The 20,367-nt window shown below is 40.2% G+C and overlaps 1 protein-coding gene and 1 pseudogene across 1 annotated transcript in view; both read right to left on the reverse strand.

Moving 5' to 3' along the window:
- Nucleotides 1–20,367, reverse strand: part of PLCH1 (phospholipase C eta 1) — a 261,944-nt gene that overhangs the window by 79,969 nt on the left and 161,608 nt on the right. Inside the window, exons 7-8 of the mRNA XM_045297657.1 lie at nucleotides 8,565–8,658; nucleotides 1,618–1,821 (exon numbers count right to left, since the gene is read on the reverse strand). Coding sequence (XP_045153592.1) covers nucleotides 1,618–1,821; nucleotides 8,565–8,658 — 298 coding nt within the window. The remainder of the gene's footprint in view (nucleotides 1–1,617; nucleotides 1,822–8,564; nucleotides 8,659–20,367) is intronic.
- Nucleotides 7,437–7,970, reverse strand: LOC105978752 (annotated as a pseudogene).

Below are 20,367 nucleotides of genomic sequence, written 5' to 3' on the forward strand. Positions count from 1 at the left end.
CTGTCCGACGTCTCCCTTCACCCACTTTTCGGTTGTCTGTCCCCAGGGAGGAGGTCACATATAGTTCCTTGTAATTGGTTCCCTCTTTCCTACCCATTCTCCCTCTACCCTCCCTGTTTCGCCACTCACACCACTGGTAATTTCTGACCCCTCCAGGTCAGCAACATCTTCCCTCACTCTATTTGAATCATCCCCTCCCATGACACACCTGGATATTGTCATCACCTGTAACTGCATCCAAAATCCTACCTGCCAGTGACAACTCCTTGTCCTTGACTTTTGCGTGTGATGGCAATTCCTTGGATTTTTCTAATTATTTGAGTCGTTTAATCTTTTAACCTCACTGTTTAACCTTTTATTAGCCTCACTTTCTTTCCTAGACATAAGATCTCCACTGTGTATTACTTCAAGGAGCCCAAACACCTTACAGATGCTGAATGAAATTGTAATCGTTTCTATGACTGCCAGTAAATGGAGTACCCGCAAACTTAGCACCTTGAAAGAGTGGGGACTTGCTATCTCGCTGCAGGCTGGAAACCTGAAAACTCTAAGGGTAGTACTCCTACCTCTGAGGTTCGAGAGGGAAAATCTCTACCTTCCATCCTCGTGTTTCTATTGGCCATCAGCATTGTGGGCTTCCTTGCAGCTGTGGTCATATCACTCCAATCTTTGCTTTGTCCTATCACCATCTCTCCTCCGGGTCTGGGTCTGTCCCTCTCTGTCTCTTATAAGGTTACTTTGTCATTAGGTTTAGGGCCCATCCAGGTAACCAAGGATGATCTTATTTCAAGTTCCTCAATTTAATCTGCAAAAAACCCTTTCCTCCTACGGTAACATTCACAGGTTGCAGAAATTTACATGGGGAGATATTTTAAGGGGAGCCGCCATTCAACCCACTACAAAGTCCTAGAAATCCAGAGCCTTAGATCAATTCTATAGTCTGCCTTGATTGCTCCCACAACTAAGTAGATGTATCCCATTGGAAGAGGGCATAAGCGGTCTAAACATGAAGAACCTACTATAGAGGGTTTTCTTTTTTAATTAGCTGGCCTGCCCTCTTATTTTATCAACACCTTTCCCATTCTTTGTTCATTTTTTTTTCAAGCATTTATTGATCTTCTTAAGCCCTCTACCCAACCTCTACCTACTTCATATGTGATGGTTACAGTCTGTCTTCCTCCCCTGAGAAAGCAAGTTATCACTCAACAACAGCCACTCTTCTCTTTGCCTTACTTTACTCAAAAAACAGATCTGTATGTTCGTTTACCTTCTTTCAAGTCTCAAAACTGGACCCCAATTCTTTCATGAAGTACCTCTTCTCTACTAACTCCTCCCTCTCAGGTCCAGAAACACCCAGGCACCAACCCACAGCATTTTAACGACAGCCACCTTCCCACTAACATGCCACTGAAACCACACATCAAACGTCATCAAAGGTTTCCTCCCCACTGTCAAATACAACCATCTTGGGTGCTTACATCTTTATTTTATGAGCAGGAAGCTAGTTCGGACTAGTGTGAATAGAGTTCGGGTTTCTTCTTCACTGGCTAGACTAGACTGACTACTTAAAGAACATGTTCTTTAATGCACACCGGAGTGCAGACGAAGGACACATACCTTCCACGCAGCGACAGCCCTCTTGTAGCACCCGAGCATACATATCCACTTTGGATTGCGAGAGGAGCTGGTCCCCAGTCAGGTACGTGTTATGAGAGGAAGCAATGTAGTAGTTGCAGAGGGGCTGATCCATGTCTTGAAAGACTTCCTGGTGCAGAGGGTTAAATACGTCACAAGCAGGACTACGCATGAAGCTGGTGAAGCCTTTGGGAAATGAGAGATGCGAGTCAAGTACTGTGGCTTTCAGAGCAGGTGTGCTTAAAGGACCCTAAGGGATAAGAGAGGTCAAAATGTGTTCAAAGTGATTCTCGACTGACCCTTAGGGCAGTCTTTGGGAGAAAACTGGGGCACGTAGAGATTTGCTTCAGGTCAAATAGCATCAGAGAACTGAAATATTGTTTTAGAGAAAAGCAGTTTAAACATAACCTTAAGAAAACTGAAGTGACTTTTTTAAAGTTTTGATTGGGTACTGAAAGGGCACTCACTACAAAGTCATTTAGTAACTGCTCAAACCGAGCTTTGATCACACTATGGCACCTCATGAGTGACTGAGGCCATGGTAAAGTCATAGTTACACTCGAGGTACACTGACCAGCCAGCAATATGATAAGTTAATACACTGACTTGAAAACGTATTGCTTACGTAACTATAAAACAGCATCGAGGCAGAGGTCAAAAGTCAGGCACAACCTAAACTCGGGCTGTTACAGTTTGACTATGAAATTGGTTTGAGAAGGTGCTGATAATGGCCAACACATTTTATTAAAGCAGTGTTTAAAGATGATATAAAAAACATCATTTTTCTACAATCTTTCAAATCATAATGCCTAAATAAGAGGCATGCAGTACTGTATGAATGAATGGAGGAATGACCCACAAGTACCTAAGTAGAATGCGTATTAGGGTAAATGGTTGCAAGTCCTTAAGATTTCAGTGGGAAAATTATATCTGTAAATACCCTCTGAGTCTCTGGAGGATGTCTTCCTTCCAAACACTCAGTCTCCGATATAAGAGCCACAGTTAATACTCTAATCCGGGGTCTTGCCAGCAGACAGGGTGCCTTTCTTAGCCTTCAGAGAAGGCTCCAATGAGTTGTTTATCTGCCCTGATTGCTTTCAAAATGGTTTCTAATGATGTAAGATTCTAAATTATTCCTTTTCCTCTTAATTACCCCAGAAAGTAAATTCAAATTATCAAAGACCTTCTGTGACAGTAGCCTGGGGGAAGAAGAGAATATGAAGCTAGCCATTAAAAATAGTAAGATAAACAATGGATTTGATTGCTACATGGGCAGTGAGGCTACCAGTAGTGCTTCATTAAGATGATCTTCTCTGGGAGATTCTCATTTTGGGTGGCAGACAGCAATTTATTTCCGTACATATTTTAAATGTGCATATTTTATCAATGCACATAATTACATCTGTAACATACTAGTTTATGTAAAATCCTCGGGGCTGAATTATGAATAGTTGACGGTGGGTAAGTGATTTCATTTGTTTGAGCCTCATTTGCCTCAAGTATAAAATAGCATGGTCATACTTGAGATGCGTTCCAGCAACCTGTCAAGCGCTCAAGACCAATCAAACTCAGTGCCCACAAGTTGATGACCGTATAGGATGGGATAGAGCTGAGAGCTGCCCCTGTGGGTTTTTGAGACTACAACTCTTTATGGGAGTAGAAAGCCCCATCTTTCTCCCTTGGAGTGGCTGATAGGTTCGAACTGCTGATCTTGAAGATCATGGCCAAACAAGTAACCACCACAGACTATAATGAGTCAGCTGTTAAAATTTTAGAAAAGTCCATTTACTTTCAAGTCAAGGAGCCCTGGTGGTGCAATGGTGAAATGCTCAGCTTCTAACTGAAAGGTTGCAAGTTCAAATCTGCCCAACAGCTCCCAAGGAAAAAGACCTGGAGATGTGCTTCTGTAAATATTAACCAGAAAACAAACAAACAAATCTGCTGCCACTGAGTTCATCTGACTCACACTGACACATACGGTGCACAAAGCAGTCAGTCCTCAGAGGAGCAGACTTCCACATCTTTCTGCCACCGAGAAGCCGGTGGTTTCACACGGCAGGCAAATATCCAAGCGCTGAGCTACCAGGGCTCCTCTGTCAAGACCACCGCTTAGAACACCTTGTGGGGTAGACAGGGTCTCTAGGAACCAAAAGTCAACTCAAGAGCTCGTTTTTTAGAATATTTATTTTAGACCTGGAATTTCCCTCATGAAATCATGAGGTTGAGGCCATTTCAACAAAAAAATAGTTATTTGAAAAAAGTCCAAATCATTGTTGGCATCCATCATGAGGGTAAGTCAAAAGTACTGTTATTAGTATTTCAGCCCATGCAAGCATGGGTTTTTTCCAAAGAAAACGTATTTAAACATATCTCTGCAATCAGTGGTTGGCTAACGACTAGTTCTCTCATAATACAAAAATCCAATCAAAACAGTGGCGACCCTGGGCTGCTGGGAGGACTGAAAAAGATGGTAGGACCCCCAAGACTATGGCCCTTCGTGTCTGGCAATAAACCCACCCGGGTGGTGGGAAAAAAAAAATCAAGCACATGAGATCAAAAGGGCAGCATTTACCCAATATCAAAGCTCAGAGGGCTAGAGGAGGAGGAGGGACAGAACCAGGAAAGAAAGGCTGTAAATAAATATATGGTAGTCCTGGGCTACCATTCCTTCGACATCCTCAGTAACTGTACATTTAGGAGACGACGATAGAGGAGTTGAAACAACAAGTGTGTGGATTTGAAGGTAGAACTGAGGATCTGCGCTGCCATACAACACTGTGCTAATAAAGTCACTCCTAGTCCACAGACCCTCCTTCATGAATGGTAAGTGAACCTTCCTGGAAATTCAACTCAAGATAGGTGACAGGGTGGGGGATTCTCAGAAAAGGTGGTTACACTTCTGTTGTTGGGCAAACCAGGTACAGCAATCTCCTATCGGGAAAAATACTTAACAATATTTACACAGAACTCGATGGGAATAATGTACCCAGTACTCTCTTCCTAATGGGAAACATTTGACATGGTTTCTATCTGGCCCTTGGTGACAACCCAGGCCCTGTGCTACATAGACTACTAAGAATTCAGACTCTAACCTTGAAGGGTGTACAACATCCTTCATGGGCTGAACCAGAAGGACCTGAGATAGAGACCCCACTAACTGAATGGGGCTTTACATCAAACTCACCTGTGCATACCTCCTGGGAGTTAAGGCTGAAATACCCTAGTGGGAGAAGAAGCAGATGGCTGCTATCTGACAGTTCTGGGATGTGTGGTGGGAAGACTTTGGTTCAGCAGATCACTTGCTTTGAGGATGTCTAATGAATGGTAGCCCAGGACTACCATATATTTACAATTTTAATGCTTTCTTATGATGTGTATTATTCTAGTAGGCATGATTCTGCCTTTGTGAATGAGTGCTATTGAAAGTTTCACCCTATCACCAACCCCCTTTGTGTAAATTGTGTCCGGTCACTTAAGAGTTTACTCTATACAAGTGAACAATTCATGTACTGGAGTCTAAAATACCACCCTATACTTGTATGATTTCCTATTCTCAACGGTGTTTTAAATTCTCTACCATTGACTATATTAATGACACTATCAATACAATCACCAGGAACCCTTGGTAGCATAGTGGGCTATGCTGCTATGCATTCAGCTGCTAACTGTAAGGTCGGTAGTTCAAAACTACCAGCTGCTGCTTAGGAGAGAGATGAGGCTTTCTACTCCCTTAAAGAAGTACAGTCTCAGAAGACTATGGATGACAGTGGGAGCCCAAAATACATTTCCAGGACCTACACAGAGAACAAGCCTATAGTGATTCCCTTATGACTATAAGTAAGAGATGCAAATAGTCTGGTTATCAGACAAAGCGTATTTGACAGATGATTATTGTAGATTTAAATGATAAATCTGACTTGAAATATTAAAAACCTTGTATTTTGATCTCCCTTTGGATATACTTTGAGCTTGATCTGATTTTTAATACTTTCTAGGTTTTTTGTTTATTTGCTTCCTTGTTTTCTGATTGAGACTTATACCCTAGGTGATTTATAATGTTCTCTATCATAAAATAAGGTAACCAGATTTAAAGTGGGACACTATTGACGGGGTGGGGGGGGTTCTTGATTAAAAATTTGGTCTATATGGACCAAATAGACTGTTCCCTAGCTTGTCATGCATTCTTTCCAAAAATTGCGACTTTTTTTAAAACACCAAAAATTGGGACTGTCCCACCAAAAGCGGGATGCCTGGTCACCTTATCATAAAATGATAATGATGTCTCTAAAGGAAACCAGGGACATATATAAACATAGATACAGTATAGGAATGTATTTGAAGATCGCACTTAATTCTAGCCCCAATCTAAGAACAATTAGTTCTTACAACATGACTATACTCAAGACCAACGTTCATGGAGAGATCATTGAAGATATGGGTGCTATAGCAAAGTGTGGTGAAGATACTAGATGATGCCTGGCTATCAGAAAGAAGACCAAATCTATTTGCAGGTGCACACATGGAGGAAGACTCCCGTGAATCCCCTCTGACCATAGTTCATGGATGTGAACAGCCTGGCTATCAGACAGAGTGTTTTAAAATACTATTACAAATTATAGCAGATATAATTAGGCTAAATTGTAATACCTAATCGGTTGTCTTCCTTTTAACCCATTTTTAAGTTGTTTCAGTTTTTAATATTCTCAACTTCTTTTCCAATTAGAGTTTTTTTCTCTTTTGTTTTGTTATTGTTGTTGGCTTTGTTTGTTTGGGTGTTTGTGTTTTGTCTGATTTTCTGTATATGAAACCCAGGATAGGTAAATCTATAGAGATTATAGTAACTGGATTAATAACAACCTAGGGGCATGGCAGGGGAGGTTGTGGGAAAGTGGGGAGCTAATAAACCATGAGTATGAAGAAAATGTTCTGACACTGACTGGTTGTGGTGATGGTTGCTTGGCTCTTTTTTTGTTTTTTCCAAAACGAAATTTTATGTTGCACCTTTTCAATATCATTTGCTTTAAAAGATAATTATGTTATATTAGAAGAGTGGGCTCATTTATAAGCAGTATACATTTTTTCTTATGAAAAAGAGAAATTACCAAAACATTAGTGCTTTAAATAATGTGTGAATGAAAGAAATATCAGAGCCTTTCCTAGAGCTTTCCCATTGCCCAAGTATCTTATTGATTCTAAGGAAACCAACTGGAGCCCGGGAGTGTTCCATGTCGCTGCAATTTAAAATGCAAACTCTTGTAATGTTCGCAGAGAAAATAGGAATGAGGGTTCAAAAAGTCTGTGGAATAAATGGAAATAAAAGGAATGAAAATGTCCATAAACTTTTGGTCATTTATTTGCCTTAACCAACTTAGAAGGACAAAATTCTAGGCATAAGAATATATTTTCCCAAAAAAATAAAAAAGAATATATTTTCTCGAATGTTCCTTATTCCCCCTCCCCCACCCCCCAAAAAATGGGACTTGGCAAGAGCATGGAGCTTGAAGTTGCTGTCTGTGGTGCAGAGCACTGGGCTAGGGCCTGGCTCCCACAGCCAGTTCCCACCGCTCACATCAGTCTTGTCTCTGGGAACCAGAATGGGCCGTGTTCCAAGGAGGGGTGGGAGGGCCCTGCTAAATGAAGCACCCATCCTTGCCACTTGAAAAATTCTTTAAAGTTTGAATATTCGAGTAACACTGACCAAGTCTGTGCCTCAATGTTCCCTTTCTAAAAAATCACGCTTTGGTTTTTTTGTTGTTCTGCATGTTTCTATTTAGCCATTTAGTATAGAAGTTAAATCGTGATTATCTTCCCAGAAGGAAGAAGAACAGGTCTTCAGAGGCACCTCTCTTCTTTGTGTCTGAAAGGTCAATGCTCATAAAAGCTTCTGCCTTCTCTTCATTATGAGCCTGCCTTGCTGAATAGGGGATTGCCTTGACTCCAGTTCCCTGAGGGTGTTTGGACAATGAAAAGTCTTCTCCCCTTCCAATTGATCATAATCTGAAGGTTCTCTGATCAATCCTGAGTACTTTCACTTCCGGGAGAATGAAGAAAACATCAGCACTAAACTTAAAGCTGCTCATCCAAAAAGTGAAACAGATAGGATTGTAAGTCATCCCCTAGGGTTTCAATTCCACTACATGGAGGGGCTCGGCAGTCCCAGCATCTGCCGCGTAACTAAAGATGGCCACTGTGCACTGCTACAACGCTCCCTCCTGAGCCGATCCCCATGCATGTAACTGAACAGCAGCTATGTGACCCAAAGACTCAGACTTCCAACTGACTGGAGGCACCGCCATCTGCATCTGAAATTGTAATCTCCGACATCTCTCCTTCATGCACCCTAATCGCAGCACTGACCACTCTACTTCTGCCCTTCACCTGCCTGCACTACTCTTCTTAATATGATGGAATTGTGTGATATGTGAATTCTATGCCAACAAAACTTTTAATTAACAAAACAGCACATGCTTTTAATCCTTTAAGTATGTGCTACAGCCGCCATTTTCACTTGGTATAAATCAAAGAATACAGACTGCTTTCGGGGAGGGTTAGAGAGACAGGAACACTGCCTTCAGAAATGTATACCTTTACAGAGAGGCTATGTCAAGAAACAGTAGCTTCCTATTTTGCTGTTTTTTGTTTAATAGAGGTTTCTACAATTTTATAGCAATCCTTTGTGATCTGCCCTTCGACACAGGTGCATTAAGTGGGTCTGCTTGAAGATGAGGAGGCTCCATGTTACTGTAAAACGAAGAAAACGTACTAGCACAACACCCCACCACAGAAAAATGAGAGTGTGTGCGTGGGTCTCTAGTTTTCTTTCAATTATCTGTCATGCTGTGGCTGTCTCCTGATTTCTCTTCATAAAACATTTGCTGGAACTTAATACAGTAGACTAAATTGAGAAATTAAAAAGATTAATAGTTTACCTTCTATGCCAAGGACGTTTTTGGCTTTATTTTCTTCGGACACTTCAAACTTCCTTATGATGTCAAGACAACAGTCTGCCGTCACGTTGCTCATCTAAATGAAACAGAGTTAGGACAACACCTGCAATTGTCGCTTAGCCAGTCGTTTCATTGATTTTTGTTTTAAAGACGGTGTGGTGTTATAGAAAGCCTCGTAGATCTGGGGCAGTGAGTCTGAAAGGCTGTCTCCTCTCTAACCGAGGACATAATGCTCCATTGTCCCAAGGTGATTCTATCCATGCCCTGACTAGCGGATGGCTGACTTTCTTTCCTTTGGAACACATCCAAAAATGTGCCGGAGTAACACACACACTTAAACAAACTTCTCGGTATCAAAAATGCAAGGATACTGAATCCGCTTCTGAAACGGATCTTGTATTGTCAGTTTTGTTGTAAGGTATGTGTGTCCTTGTAAGACAAAGCTAGTCCATTTAGCGCTACACTGCAAAACGAGTGCTGATTTTAGAAGCACTCTTGAAATAGCACTAATGGACAATGCTTGAGTTAACCATTTAAAGCGCTTTCATCCTTAGAAAAATGAGCATGATCTCAGTCTATCCATTTTTCATATTTAATCAGTGAAAACAGGCCTCCACACACTAGATAAATGTTCTCCAGTAAGTACTAAAATGAAATCAGTGATCAGTACAAATCCATTGCCAAATAAATGTCATTCACTATAAGCTAGTAGCTGTATGCAAATTAAGGTTTCCTGTCTACTGTAAATACTGGGTATTTTGTAAAAGATAATCAGTCCCTAGTAAAATAGACTATTTCTAGGTAAATTCACCTGTGTGTGCACCAATCTCTACACCCCTCCACTGAACCAGAGTCACCTGCTATGGCACTTCATAACCTTTCATTGTCTCCTGACAATTCCATCCACCCCCACGTTAGAGGAGATCCGCATCTGTTTCCTTGTAACACCTCCCGAATGGTGCCAGAGTGCGATGCTTCCGGCTTCACGTTGTAGCTAACTTTGTGTATGGCTAGTCTCTTCTGCTAGCCGTCAGTTCTTAAATCCATTGCTGACTTGGGGCTTACCACTATAGTCTAATGAAAGGATAAGTATACATAACATGTGCACTTACATAATAAGTAGAGACGTTTCCATGAGAATTGTAAAATTAAAATTAAGTGACAAGTCCCAAACCAACTGCCAATGAGTAGATTACATTTCACCGCCACCACAGGGGACACAATAGCACTGCTCCATATGGTTTCCAAGGCTACAAATCTCTATGGAAGATGACTGTTTCATCTTTTTCCTGAGGAGCTCCTGGTGAGTTTCCATTGCCAATGGGTTTGATCCACTGGCCTCATGATTAGCAGACTGATGCATAACCCACTGTGCTACCAAGGCCCCTTTAAAAGACAATGAAGGCTGAAGAGCCATGGAAATCATTCAAGTCCATATGGTCAGCTAGAGTGCTCAATGGAATGGACGGAGTGCCCAATACTGCAGATGTAAAAGAAATCCAAACACGATATTAAAGAATCCAGATTTTGTAATACTATAGTGGATTGAGGTCATATTGATAAATGCTTATTTGACAAACATTTTTGCAAAAACTATGTAAGTATAACACCATTGACATTGCTGTAAATGATAATTCAACACAAAAATATTTTTCAAAAAAAATCCATTAAAAATATTCTAAGGTCCTAATTAAATGTGATATTATTAAAACCATCTATAATCCATAAAAGAACTCCATTCTGTAAAAAGCAATCAGACAAGAGTAGTACAAAGTCATAGATGTTGTTTTATTGTGCTTCGATTGTGCACAATGCTGGGAAAGAGTCAGGGAGGAACAAGTTAAGTATTTAAACTCACTGCCGTCAAGTTGATTCCAACTCCGAGCGATCCTGTAGGACAGAGTGTAACGGCACCCGTGGGTTTCCAGTCCCAATAATGGTGGAGCTATTGCTAACTGTCCACTCTTGTTGGCTAACCTTAGGAAAACTGGTAACTTAAAAAATAAAATGTTTTGAGACTTTCATAAATTTTCTTAAAATATTCAGAATCATTCAATTAAAAAATCAGAAATGGAAAAGTAAAAATGTAATTTTTCATAGTTGCCTATATATTTCCAGACCTCTTACTTGTCAAATTACTTCTAGACTAGCTGTTTTCCCAGACTTAAAGACTATACTATGAAAAGAGGATAGAAATAATCAAGTAGAAATACAGTGTCTAAGAAACGTGAGTAAGGAACAATGGAAATGTTTGTCATCAATAGCATTGCAAAGATTCAAACTGTCTTATTCTAAAAAGCATGCTATAAGCAACTCTAACATCTAACCTCGTGAGAAAACATAAAGAAATGCAAATAATATTAAAGCATCATATCTCCATTCTCCACATTCATAAATATGGTCAACCCAGGGGACCAAACCAAGGGTCATCCAAGTCCAAGCAGCCTTGCCATGTGATGATGAACTTAGACATTAGGGGCCAACAAAACTAACTACGCCTCTACACATCCTCCCACCATATCATCATTTGTGCTAAATAAATACTCAGTGTCTAAATGACTCTGACCATACCAATGTTGAATATCATTGAGTATAGAAGAGGAATTGTGTTACTGATTTAATATAAATAAATATATTTGTTGTGAATAAAATTACCCTTCTACTTTGTCTTTTTCTGTAACTCTTAATATTCAGTAGTAAGCCTCCTAAGTAAATCCATTAATCTCCTTATCTTTGCCTTCTATCTTTTATTTCTTTTGCTTTTATTGCTTTTGATTTTATTCTTCTACTTCCTGGGTCATTTTTTCAACTTCATCTAAGGCATCTATACATTTTCTTCTTTGCTTTCATATTTTTATTTTCCAATAGCTCATTTCAACTTTGAATCTCCCTTAAACATCACATGACTACTCTGAATCTCCCTTAAACATCACATGTTGTTATTGTTTCATGGCTGCATTTTTGTTTTCCTATCACTCTGATGCTATTCATGGCAATGTCTAAAATACCCTTCCTGCTGCATTGCCTGGTTTTTCCAATTTGCTTGTTCCTGTTTCTCTTAGTATCTGGTCTTTTCTGTTAGGCACCCTCTCACACATGTGGTGGCATTTGGCTATATATTTATATAGGAAAGTTGTTTGTGGGTCAGAACCACAGAGACCTTATGTACAACAGTGCAAAACACTGCCCAGTCCTGCACCATCCTCACGACTGCTCCATGCTTGAGACCATTGCTGTAGCCACCACGTCAAATCCAGCTCCTTGAGGGCCCTCCTCCTTTTCGCTGCCCCTGTTCTTTATCAAGCATGATGTCCTTCTCCAGGAACGGGTCTCTCCTGGCAGCATGTACAAAGTAGGTAAGTTAACAAGAAGATGGTTTGAAACTGTATTCATGAACAGTGCTTAATGAAAAGTGTGCTTCACTGTAAATTCACTGGCTGGGCTCCTTATTGGGAGGTCGCTGATGTGAATATCTTTCTTTTTCTTTTTCCCCGTCGACTAGTAATATTCCCACCATGAAATTATTCCAATCCCTTGCCTGGAGAAGATAAGCCTGGGAGCTGTGACTGGAAGTGCAATAGAGTTTTCACAGTTCACTGCACAGACATTCCCTTAATCTTTACATTTATTATCTATTTCTGTGAAACAAGTCAACCAAAACTTAAGAGGCTTAAAACAAAAACCACTTGCTTGATCATAATTCTGTCAGATACCAATTGGCATTGGGTTTAGCTGGACAATTACCCTGCAGGCTGCATAGAAGCTTAGAACTACAGCCGTCTGTTACCTTGACAAGTGAAATGGTCAAGATGGCCTCACCAGCAGGCCTGAGGTCGGTGCTAGCTTTTGACGGAGGGCTCTTTCTCTCCTTTAATATTGAACACCCCATGGACTACCAGCAGAATGAGCAGATCTCTTGGAAGAAATACAGCCAGACTGCTTTCCAGGAGTGAGGATGACAAGATTTCATCTCACTCTCCTTGGTCGTGTTTCTCAGGAGAGAAGTCCGTGAAGAAGAACCTCATGTTTGATAACATAGAAGGTCAACAAAAAGAAGACCTTGAAAGAGATGAACCAACAGTGCTCTAGCAGTGAGATCAAAGTAACGACAGTTTCAAGGCTGGCCCGGGGCTGGGCGGCATTCTGTTCTTTTGTGCAGAGGGTTACTGCAAGGGGAACCAACTCAGCGGCACCTAGCAGCACGTTCCTTTTGTTGCTGCTGTTGTTGTTGTTAGGTGGTGCTGGCAGTCTATTTCAACTGGCCACAACCCCAAGCACAAAAGAAGGCAACGCTGCTGGGTCGGAGTAGTCCTCACAATTGTCGTCGTTGCAGCCATTGTGTCAATGCATCTGATCCAGTCTATCAGAGGTCTTCCCTTTTTCACCGCCGCTCATCCTGCTTTACCAGTAGGATGTTCTTCTCCCGGAGCTGGTCTCTTCTGACAACATGTCCAAGGTATAGGAGACAAAGTCCCTCCATCGTCACTTCCAACAATCATTCTATTCTGGCTGTACATTTCTCTATACTATCTTATTTTTGTTAAAAACAACAAAGTTCCTAGGTTTCCTCATGGGATGGTCTCACAATTCCCAATGAGCAAGAGTGAAAGCTTTAAGTCTTCCCTGACATCTAGGATCCAAAACTTGTATATCCTTTCCACCATAGTTTATTAGTTAAATCTTGTCACCAGGGTAGCCTACATTCAGGGGGTGGTAAATAAGCTCTTCTTGATGGATGGAAGGAAAGGCTAAGTGACATTGCAAAGAGACACATCTATAGGGTTTGAGGAGTTCGCACAGCCATCTTTTTCAAGAATCAACCACAACATGCATGTCTTCAGTACTGGATTCATACGAGGTTGTTCCTGGGATCCCTGAATCTGGATTCTTCTGGTTCACATCTTTCAACGTCACACTGTCACCTTTATGTCAGAGTGGATGAAGGACAGTGGTCCTGCACAGGGCAGGGAAAGTGATCACGGAGCCCTAACCACTTCTTAAACACCTTTTCAACCCCGCCTGGTGGTTGCGGCCCTTCGGTCTCTCCGACTTTCAGGAGCACCATGTGACTTTAATTCCTGAAGTTTTCTGGGGTTCTGGTGAAAAATGGAATCCTTGATGCTATGAACAGTTAACATACTCAACGGCTAACTGCAAAGTTGAAAGTTCAAGTGCATCCATAGGTGGGTTGGAAGAATGGCCGGTCTGTTATCTACTTCTGCAAATCAGCCGCTGAAAACCCTCAGGAGCACAGCTACACTCCTGCACATGAGGTTGCCTGAGCCAGAGCCGGCTTGAGTCGACTGGTGGTTGGCTAGAGAGGTGGAGTGGGGCTTTGCAGCTTCTCTGTCTGCAGGCTTGAGTTTCAGTATTTTCCAGTCTCTGTTAGGACAAGTTTCAAATTTTCTATTTCTGGTCCCTTCTCCTGTTTCCTTTGACTGCGCCTCTTTGGCTTGACATGGGAAAAATGAAAAAGAAGTCTCCTTACTGTGTTGGTAATTTCGAGGAGAAGCGGAAAAGCAGCTCAAAGTAAATCTTCATTTAATTTCAACTGAATAACCAAAATAATGATCTACCTGCTCAAAATGGTTACTGCTGATTCTAAAATAAAACCATAAGTTTCAGAGCATCTGAAATGTGACCATCCCACCAAAAAAAAATGTCATTTGGGAACTATATTGAAGGCGGCAGAAATATGGCACGATGTAATTACTTTGAAAAGTTTCTCAACTGCTTTCATTGTGGATAATTGAACAATGCTATGCAGAAATTTAGGGATGGTGCTTGAAGACTTTTGCAACTAAGGAAGGAAGGAAGGAAGGAAGGAAGGACTGACCACAATGATCAGTATGTAACCACACACACCCCTCTAAGGAGACGAAAAACAGACAGTGTGGAAGGGAGACAGTGATCAGTGTACGATATGAAAATAATAATCATTTATAATTTATTAAGGGGTCATGAGGTCAGGGCTAGGAGAGGGAGGGAATAAAGAGGAGCTGATACCAAAGGCTCAAATAGCATGTAAATGTTTAGAAAATAATGATGGCAATGTATGTACAAATATGCCTGATACAGTTGATGTATGGATTATTATAAGAGCTATAAGAGCCCCCAATAAAATGATCTTTTAATAAAAATTTTCAAAAAGAAAACAACAGGATCAAAAGAGAGTGGTGGCTTGCTGCTACACTCATGGTGAATCCACATGCATGGGGTTCAAACCACCAGCCTCTCAGCTAAGAGTCCAGTGCTTAATTCCCTGGGCCACCAAGGACTCTCCAAAAGAAAGGGAGAGGATTGTTCAGAAGGGCTCCCAGGAGGGTTGGGGAAATGAAACCATCACACGTGTGGCACAACTCGGCAGAGGTTTGAACTCAACACTCAGCCCTTGCACCAAGAAATAGATAGGAACTGTGAAGAGGAGAGGGGGCTGCTTGGCAAACACTGTGGGAGAAAGAAAAGGAATAAATTCCCAACCAAATACACTGCTTTGAAGGCCCGGACTAGTAGATGTCGAGGCTGATGATCTGCAGATGCAAGAAAGTGGTGTCGGAGAGCCAGAAGAGAGATGGTTTCCTGCTTACCTGGGACCTCTTCGTGAGAATTCGCCTCATCATGCCTAGATGTTCGGGATGAAAGCCCTGACCAGACAGCAACTGGTCCCATCAAAGGCATAAATTCAACTTTCACAGGATGCCAGTATAACAAACATCTAACTTGTGGGCCAATACTGTATTTCACCTGCTCCTTGTCAGCATGTATCCTCAGTGACATCTCATTTCACAACGGGGTAAACCTGCCAACGATGCATGCTCTGCTCTCTGCACCAGTCTATTTCATCAGAAACTAAATACTACTATCGGATAGACTGTCAAATCCCCTCGATATAATCCCACTGTAAAAACTCAGTGTGAATGCTCGAAACGTCACAGAACCCTTGGCTGAATTACTTCCTGGACACATATATAAGTATATCGACCCAATCTGCCTCTATTACAAAGCCTGCGGAAATGCATTACTTCATACTTTTTTTTTCTGTTCCCAATTTACTATTTGCTTAGAATAAATTGTGAGAAGCAAAATTGCTCGACTAGAGTTTCATAGAGGTTGTATGTTGGGCTGTGAACTTCACAGTCAGCATTTGGAAGAGATGAGGCTTTCTGCTCCCATAAGGAGTTACAGTCTTGGAACCCATGGAGGCTGCTGTGCCCTCCCTCCTCAGAGGGTGGTCTGAGGGGGCGAGGACTCCACGGTAGTGAGTCTGGATTGGTTTTGTTCTGTTTACAGAAAGAATATGTCAATGCATCGCTTCACTCAAAATATTAAAAATGGGCACATTTGGCAGCAGTTTTTAACGTTAGCAATGTGATGGATGAAAACCCATCCTTTGAGTTTGTTTTACATCTCTATATTAATAATGAAGGGTGAACATTTTTCACAGGTTTTGTTTGTGTGAAATTTTTTCAAGATTTTCAAATATTTTACATATTTTTCTACTAGTCATCTTTATTTCTCACGAGTTAATGAGCATGCTTTTTATATTAATGAAATTCACCATTTTCCTCTTTGCTGTATTGCCAGGATTTTCCCAACTTATGCTTGAGTTCAGCTTTTTTACGGTGGTCAATATATTGAACCATAAGTTTAAAGTTTCAGCACAATAACATTTCCTTTATGATGTCTGCCTCTTGTACAGTTTTTAAAATAAAAATTTTAAAAATATCATTTAGGCTACACCCATGTCTAGCTTGAAGCTAATTTAGGGAATTAAACAAATAACATTAGCCAGGGGCAGATGGTACATAACGCTTCTATTTTGCCCAATTAAAATTGACGAGCAGAAAGTCAACCCAACAACAAAAAGGGGAGGGATGGAATCCTTTAGCAAGTGATGTCCACTATTGCTATTCAACTGGCTTGAGCAAAGTCTACTAGGCTAGAGAGCTGGAAGCATTTTCATTTTAATTACTACTGGTGCACTTTTGAATAGCTTTGTCAAAGGGCTGTCTCATTTGTCAATCTTCAGCACGACATTATCAGAAAAGAAAGGCAGACAGGCTCTTCACTGTACAGATTAGGAACCCGAGGCTCAAAAATAATGGTTGACCTGCGCAAGGAAGATCCAGCCCAGCCTTCTGGGTTCCTGGTCTAATGCTCTTCCCACTTCGCTATGATGTTTTCCAGATGAGAATGGAGGAATGATTATAATAGCAAGACATTGGGAGTAGAAATGACATTATTTTTAATTTTAAAAGTTTTCCATTCATTCCCTGTGTGCATTGTAGTTTACTTTGTTAGCAAAGAATCTGTGTTTTTGCCAAATTCTGAAATGTGTTGAAATACCAATGAGATCCTGCTTACATCATTTAATTGAATTCTTAAGAAGCTAACAAAAAGCTCTTGAAAGCAGAAGCTTGTATTGGTAAAATACATGCGGTTGTGGCCACACGGTGAGGTCAAATGTTACCAGGGGATAGGATAGGGATAAAATCTGAAAATTTACAGCAAAGTGTATGTATCGATACCTGCTCATGCACAACCTAATATATACTCTCTGGAAATGGCCAGATCTGTGTTATTAAATAAATAACACCAGTTATTGATAGGCTAATATGGCAGACAGTAGACAGTGGATTTATACCCCTTGCTCCTTTAATCCTCACACCAGTCTTGTAAGAGCAATATTACTACTAAAATCATTTTATAATTCACAAAATCAAGGACAAAGGGGTAAGGAGCAGTGATCAAAGCCACAGAATAAACAAAGCTGTCATTTAAGTCTGCTCAATCCCATTCAACCACAACATTCACTCATTGTGGACTCCTAATGAACAACCCTGTAGGACAGGGTAGAATTGCCCCTGTGGGTTTCCAAGACTGTTACACTTTATGGGAGTAGAAAGCCTCTACTTTCTCCAGAAGTTGGAGGTTTTGAACTGCTGCCCTTGCTGTTAGCAGCCCTACATGTAACCTGATAAGACACCAGGGCTCTACATTCTACCATATAATTTAATAATAATTAAAAAATCCATTAAAACCAAATGAAATGCTAGCTTGCTTGAAAAGAGTTTATTCATACTCTTGATAAAAATAAAAGAAACATATATCAGAATACGTAATGCTCATCTCAGGCATTAAAACTCAGGAATTTTGTTTCAAAAGAGGCATCAAGAAAGAAATTAAAATTTAGTTCCTACTTTGGCGTAGCAAATCTCAAGTAAGAGATGCTCATGGTATATGCATTGTGAGATATTGTGCCAGGGCTAGTATCTTCAGTAGCATCTGAGCCACACATCTGTGTGTGGAATTGACCAGTGGACATCAGTCTGTCTGTGTCAGTTCTTTGCTTATCTGTCCCTCCCTTACACACCCCCATCTCACCCAAAGACACACACATACCTAAGTCAAAGCTGGGCAGGATGAAGACATTTATTTTTTTTCTAGGGCTTCTCAAAATTAAAAAATATATATATATGAGAAATATTTTATAATGTCATTGAAATAAATGTTGATAAAACTAAGAGAAGCCCTCATTTCTATACCTATCACATTAGCCCACTGCTGACAAGCCCATTTCAACTCCCAGTAGCTGGCTAAGGCAGAGCAGAACTGCTCCTTAGTGCTTCCAACACTGTTACGGATCTCTACGGAGCAGACGGGCTCACCTTTCTCTTGACGAAAACCTGGTAAGTTTGAACTCCCAACCTTACAGTTAAGCAGCCAAACACACTTTGCCACAAGGGATCCTACCTATCTTATTAGCATCAAAAACTAAGTGTGTAACTACATGTGTGTAACTAATATTCTCTCACTGCATTCTTAATTATAACTTAAGATACATATTATGGAAAGCTTTATGTGATATTTTCAAAATCCATGAAGACATTTTGAGCCTAGGCTCAAGGGGAGGTAATTAGAGGAAGAAATAGGCGTACAGATTTAAGTTTACCAAATATATTCTACATTTTTTTCCATTCTTAATAAAGTAAAAGGTAACAGAATCTGATCATCAAACTAATCTATATATGAAGAAACTTTTTAATTACATTTAAGTGCTATGAAAAAGAATTGTACATTTCAAGCAGTGTAGATTTAAGAACGCTATCCTAAGCTAAATCAGTGAGCCTTTTCCCTACTTATGAACCTACAAGTCTCCACTTGACTCACATTATGATTGTCAAAAAGGCTTAGGCTATGTCAGGCAAAATTGATTAATTTTCTAGGTTAAGGGAGAGTAAAATTAAAGAAAGCTAAAATAATTGAAATACCTTCAAATGGAAAGTTATTTCAAGAATATCAATTTAATCAAAATTGGGTCTAAATCTTAATGAGCATGATTACATACATACTCACTAATAATAACAACAAGGTTTTACTAAATAATGCTTGTTATCTTAACAAAAATATTTGTTTTTTAAAAACCCATAACAAATAGTACCAGAGCAATAACTACAATTATTTTTATTCTATCTTAAAAAGATAAAGTCCAGGCAATCCTAAAAACTTATTAGCATTCTCTTTCATTAGATCACTAACTCAAATTTATAAAATATCACCACACACACACATTTATTTTAAACTCTCTGAGACTAGGTGTTGTCCATTCCAAATGTAGCACAATGCTCAGGATATAACATGTTTGTACAAGGGAGTAAATTAATCTAACTAGTTCTTACTAGGTCAAGAATCCACCCATGATTAAATCTCCTAAATCACACCCCATCCCATGGCAGCATGTCTGAGAAAAACCTCGACTTTGAAACCTCTACTTTTATCTAGCAAAGTCCCCAATCCATCCCTGATCAGTTATACTTTGTTAAACTTAATGAGAATGTATCTTCCTTGAATATCACAATATTGACTCATATTTCTACTCATTAGAAGTCATGGTGGCACTGTGGGTTAAGCATGGAGCTGCTAACCAAGAGGTCAGCAGTTCAAATGCAGCAGCCACTAGAAGGAAGAAGGATGAACTATGTGTTCTCCTAGAGATTGACCCCCTGGGGAGCCCCGTGGTGCAGTCCTACTCTGCCACATAAGGTTGCGTCCAGTGTGACTTGACTCTAGAGCAGGGTTTCCTTTTAGTTCCTCTCTTTCAGATCCTATTAATAGTTTATTCTGGTTTACATGACGTTCTATCAACATCCAGAACCAGAATAGATGATGTACTCAAGCCATATGGCCAGCAATTCCTTTTGTGTAGCTCCCCAATAGAATTAAAAATATATGTCCACAAAAAAAATATGCAAACAAGTGTTCATACAGCATCACTATTCATAATAGTCAAACATATAAACAACCCAGATATGCATCAAATGAGCAATGCATAAGTAAGATGTTTGTAATACAATGCAATTTTACTTGACAATAAAAAGGAATTGAGTACTGATACATACAGCATACATACAGTCAAGCCCCGCTGGTGTAGTGGGTTACAAGTTGGACTACTAACCACACGAGCAGTGGTTCCAAACTACCAGCCACTCTGTGGGAGAAAGATGAGGCTATATGCTTCCGTAAAGATTTATAGCCTCAAAAAGCCACAGGGGGCAGTTCAAGTCTGTCCTCTGAGTGAAAACCAATTTGATGGCAGTGAGGTTTAGTTTAAACATGCAACATGGAAATGTCTTCAAAATATGATGCATGCTATGCAAAAGAAGCCAATTACAAAAGGCCAAATTATATGATATAATTTGTTTAAAAAATATACACAGCAGGCAAATGCATACAGAGCAGGAGGAGATTAGTAATTGCTAGGTGCTGGGAGAAATGGGAAATAAAG

Source organism: Echinops telfairi, unplaced genomic scaffold, assembly GCF_000313985.2.
Source record: "Echinops telfairi isolate 266 unplaced genomic scaffold, ASM31398v2 ScPeMD7_7420;HRSCAF=8458, whole genome shotgun sequence".
Lineage (NCBI taxonomy): Eukaryota > Metazoa > Chordata > Mammalia > Afrosoricida > Tenrecidae > Echinops > Echinops telfairi.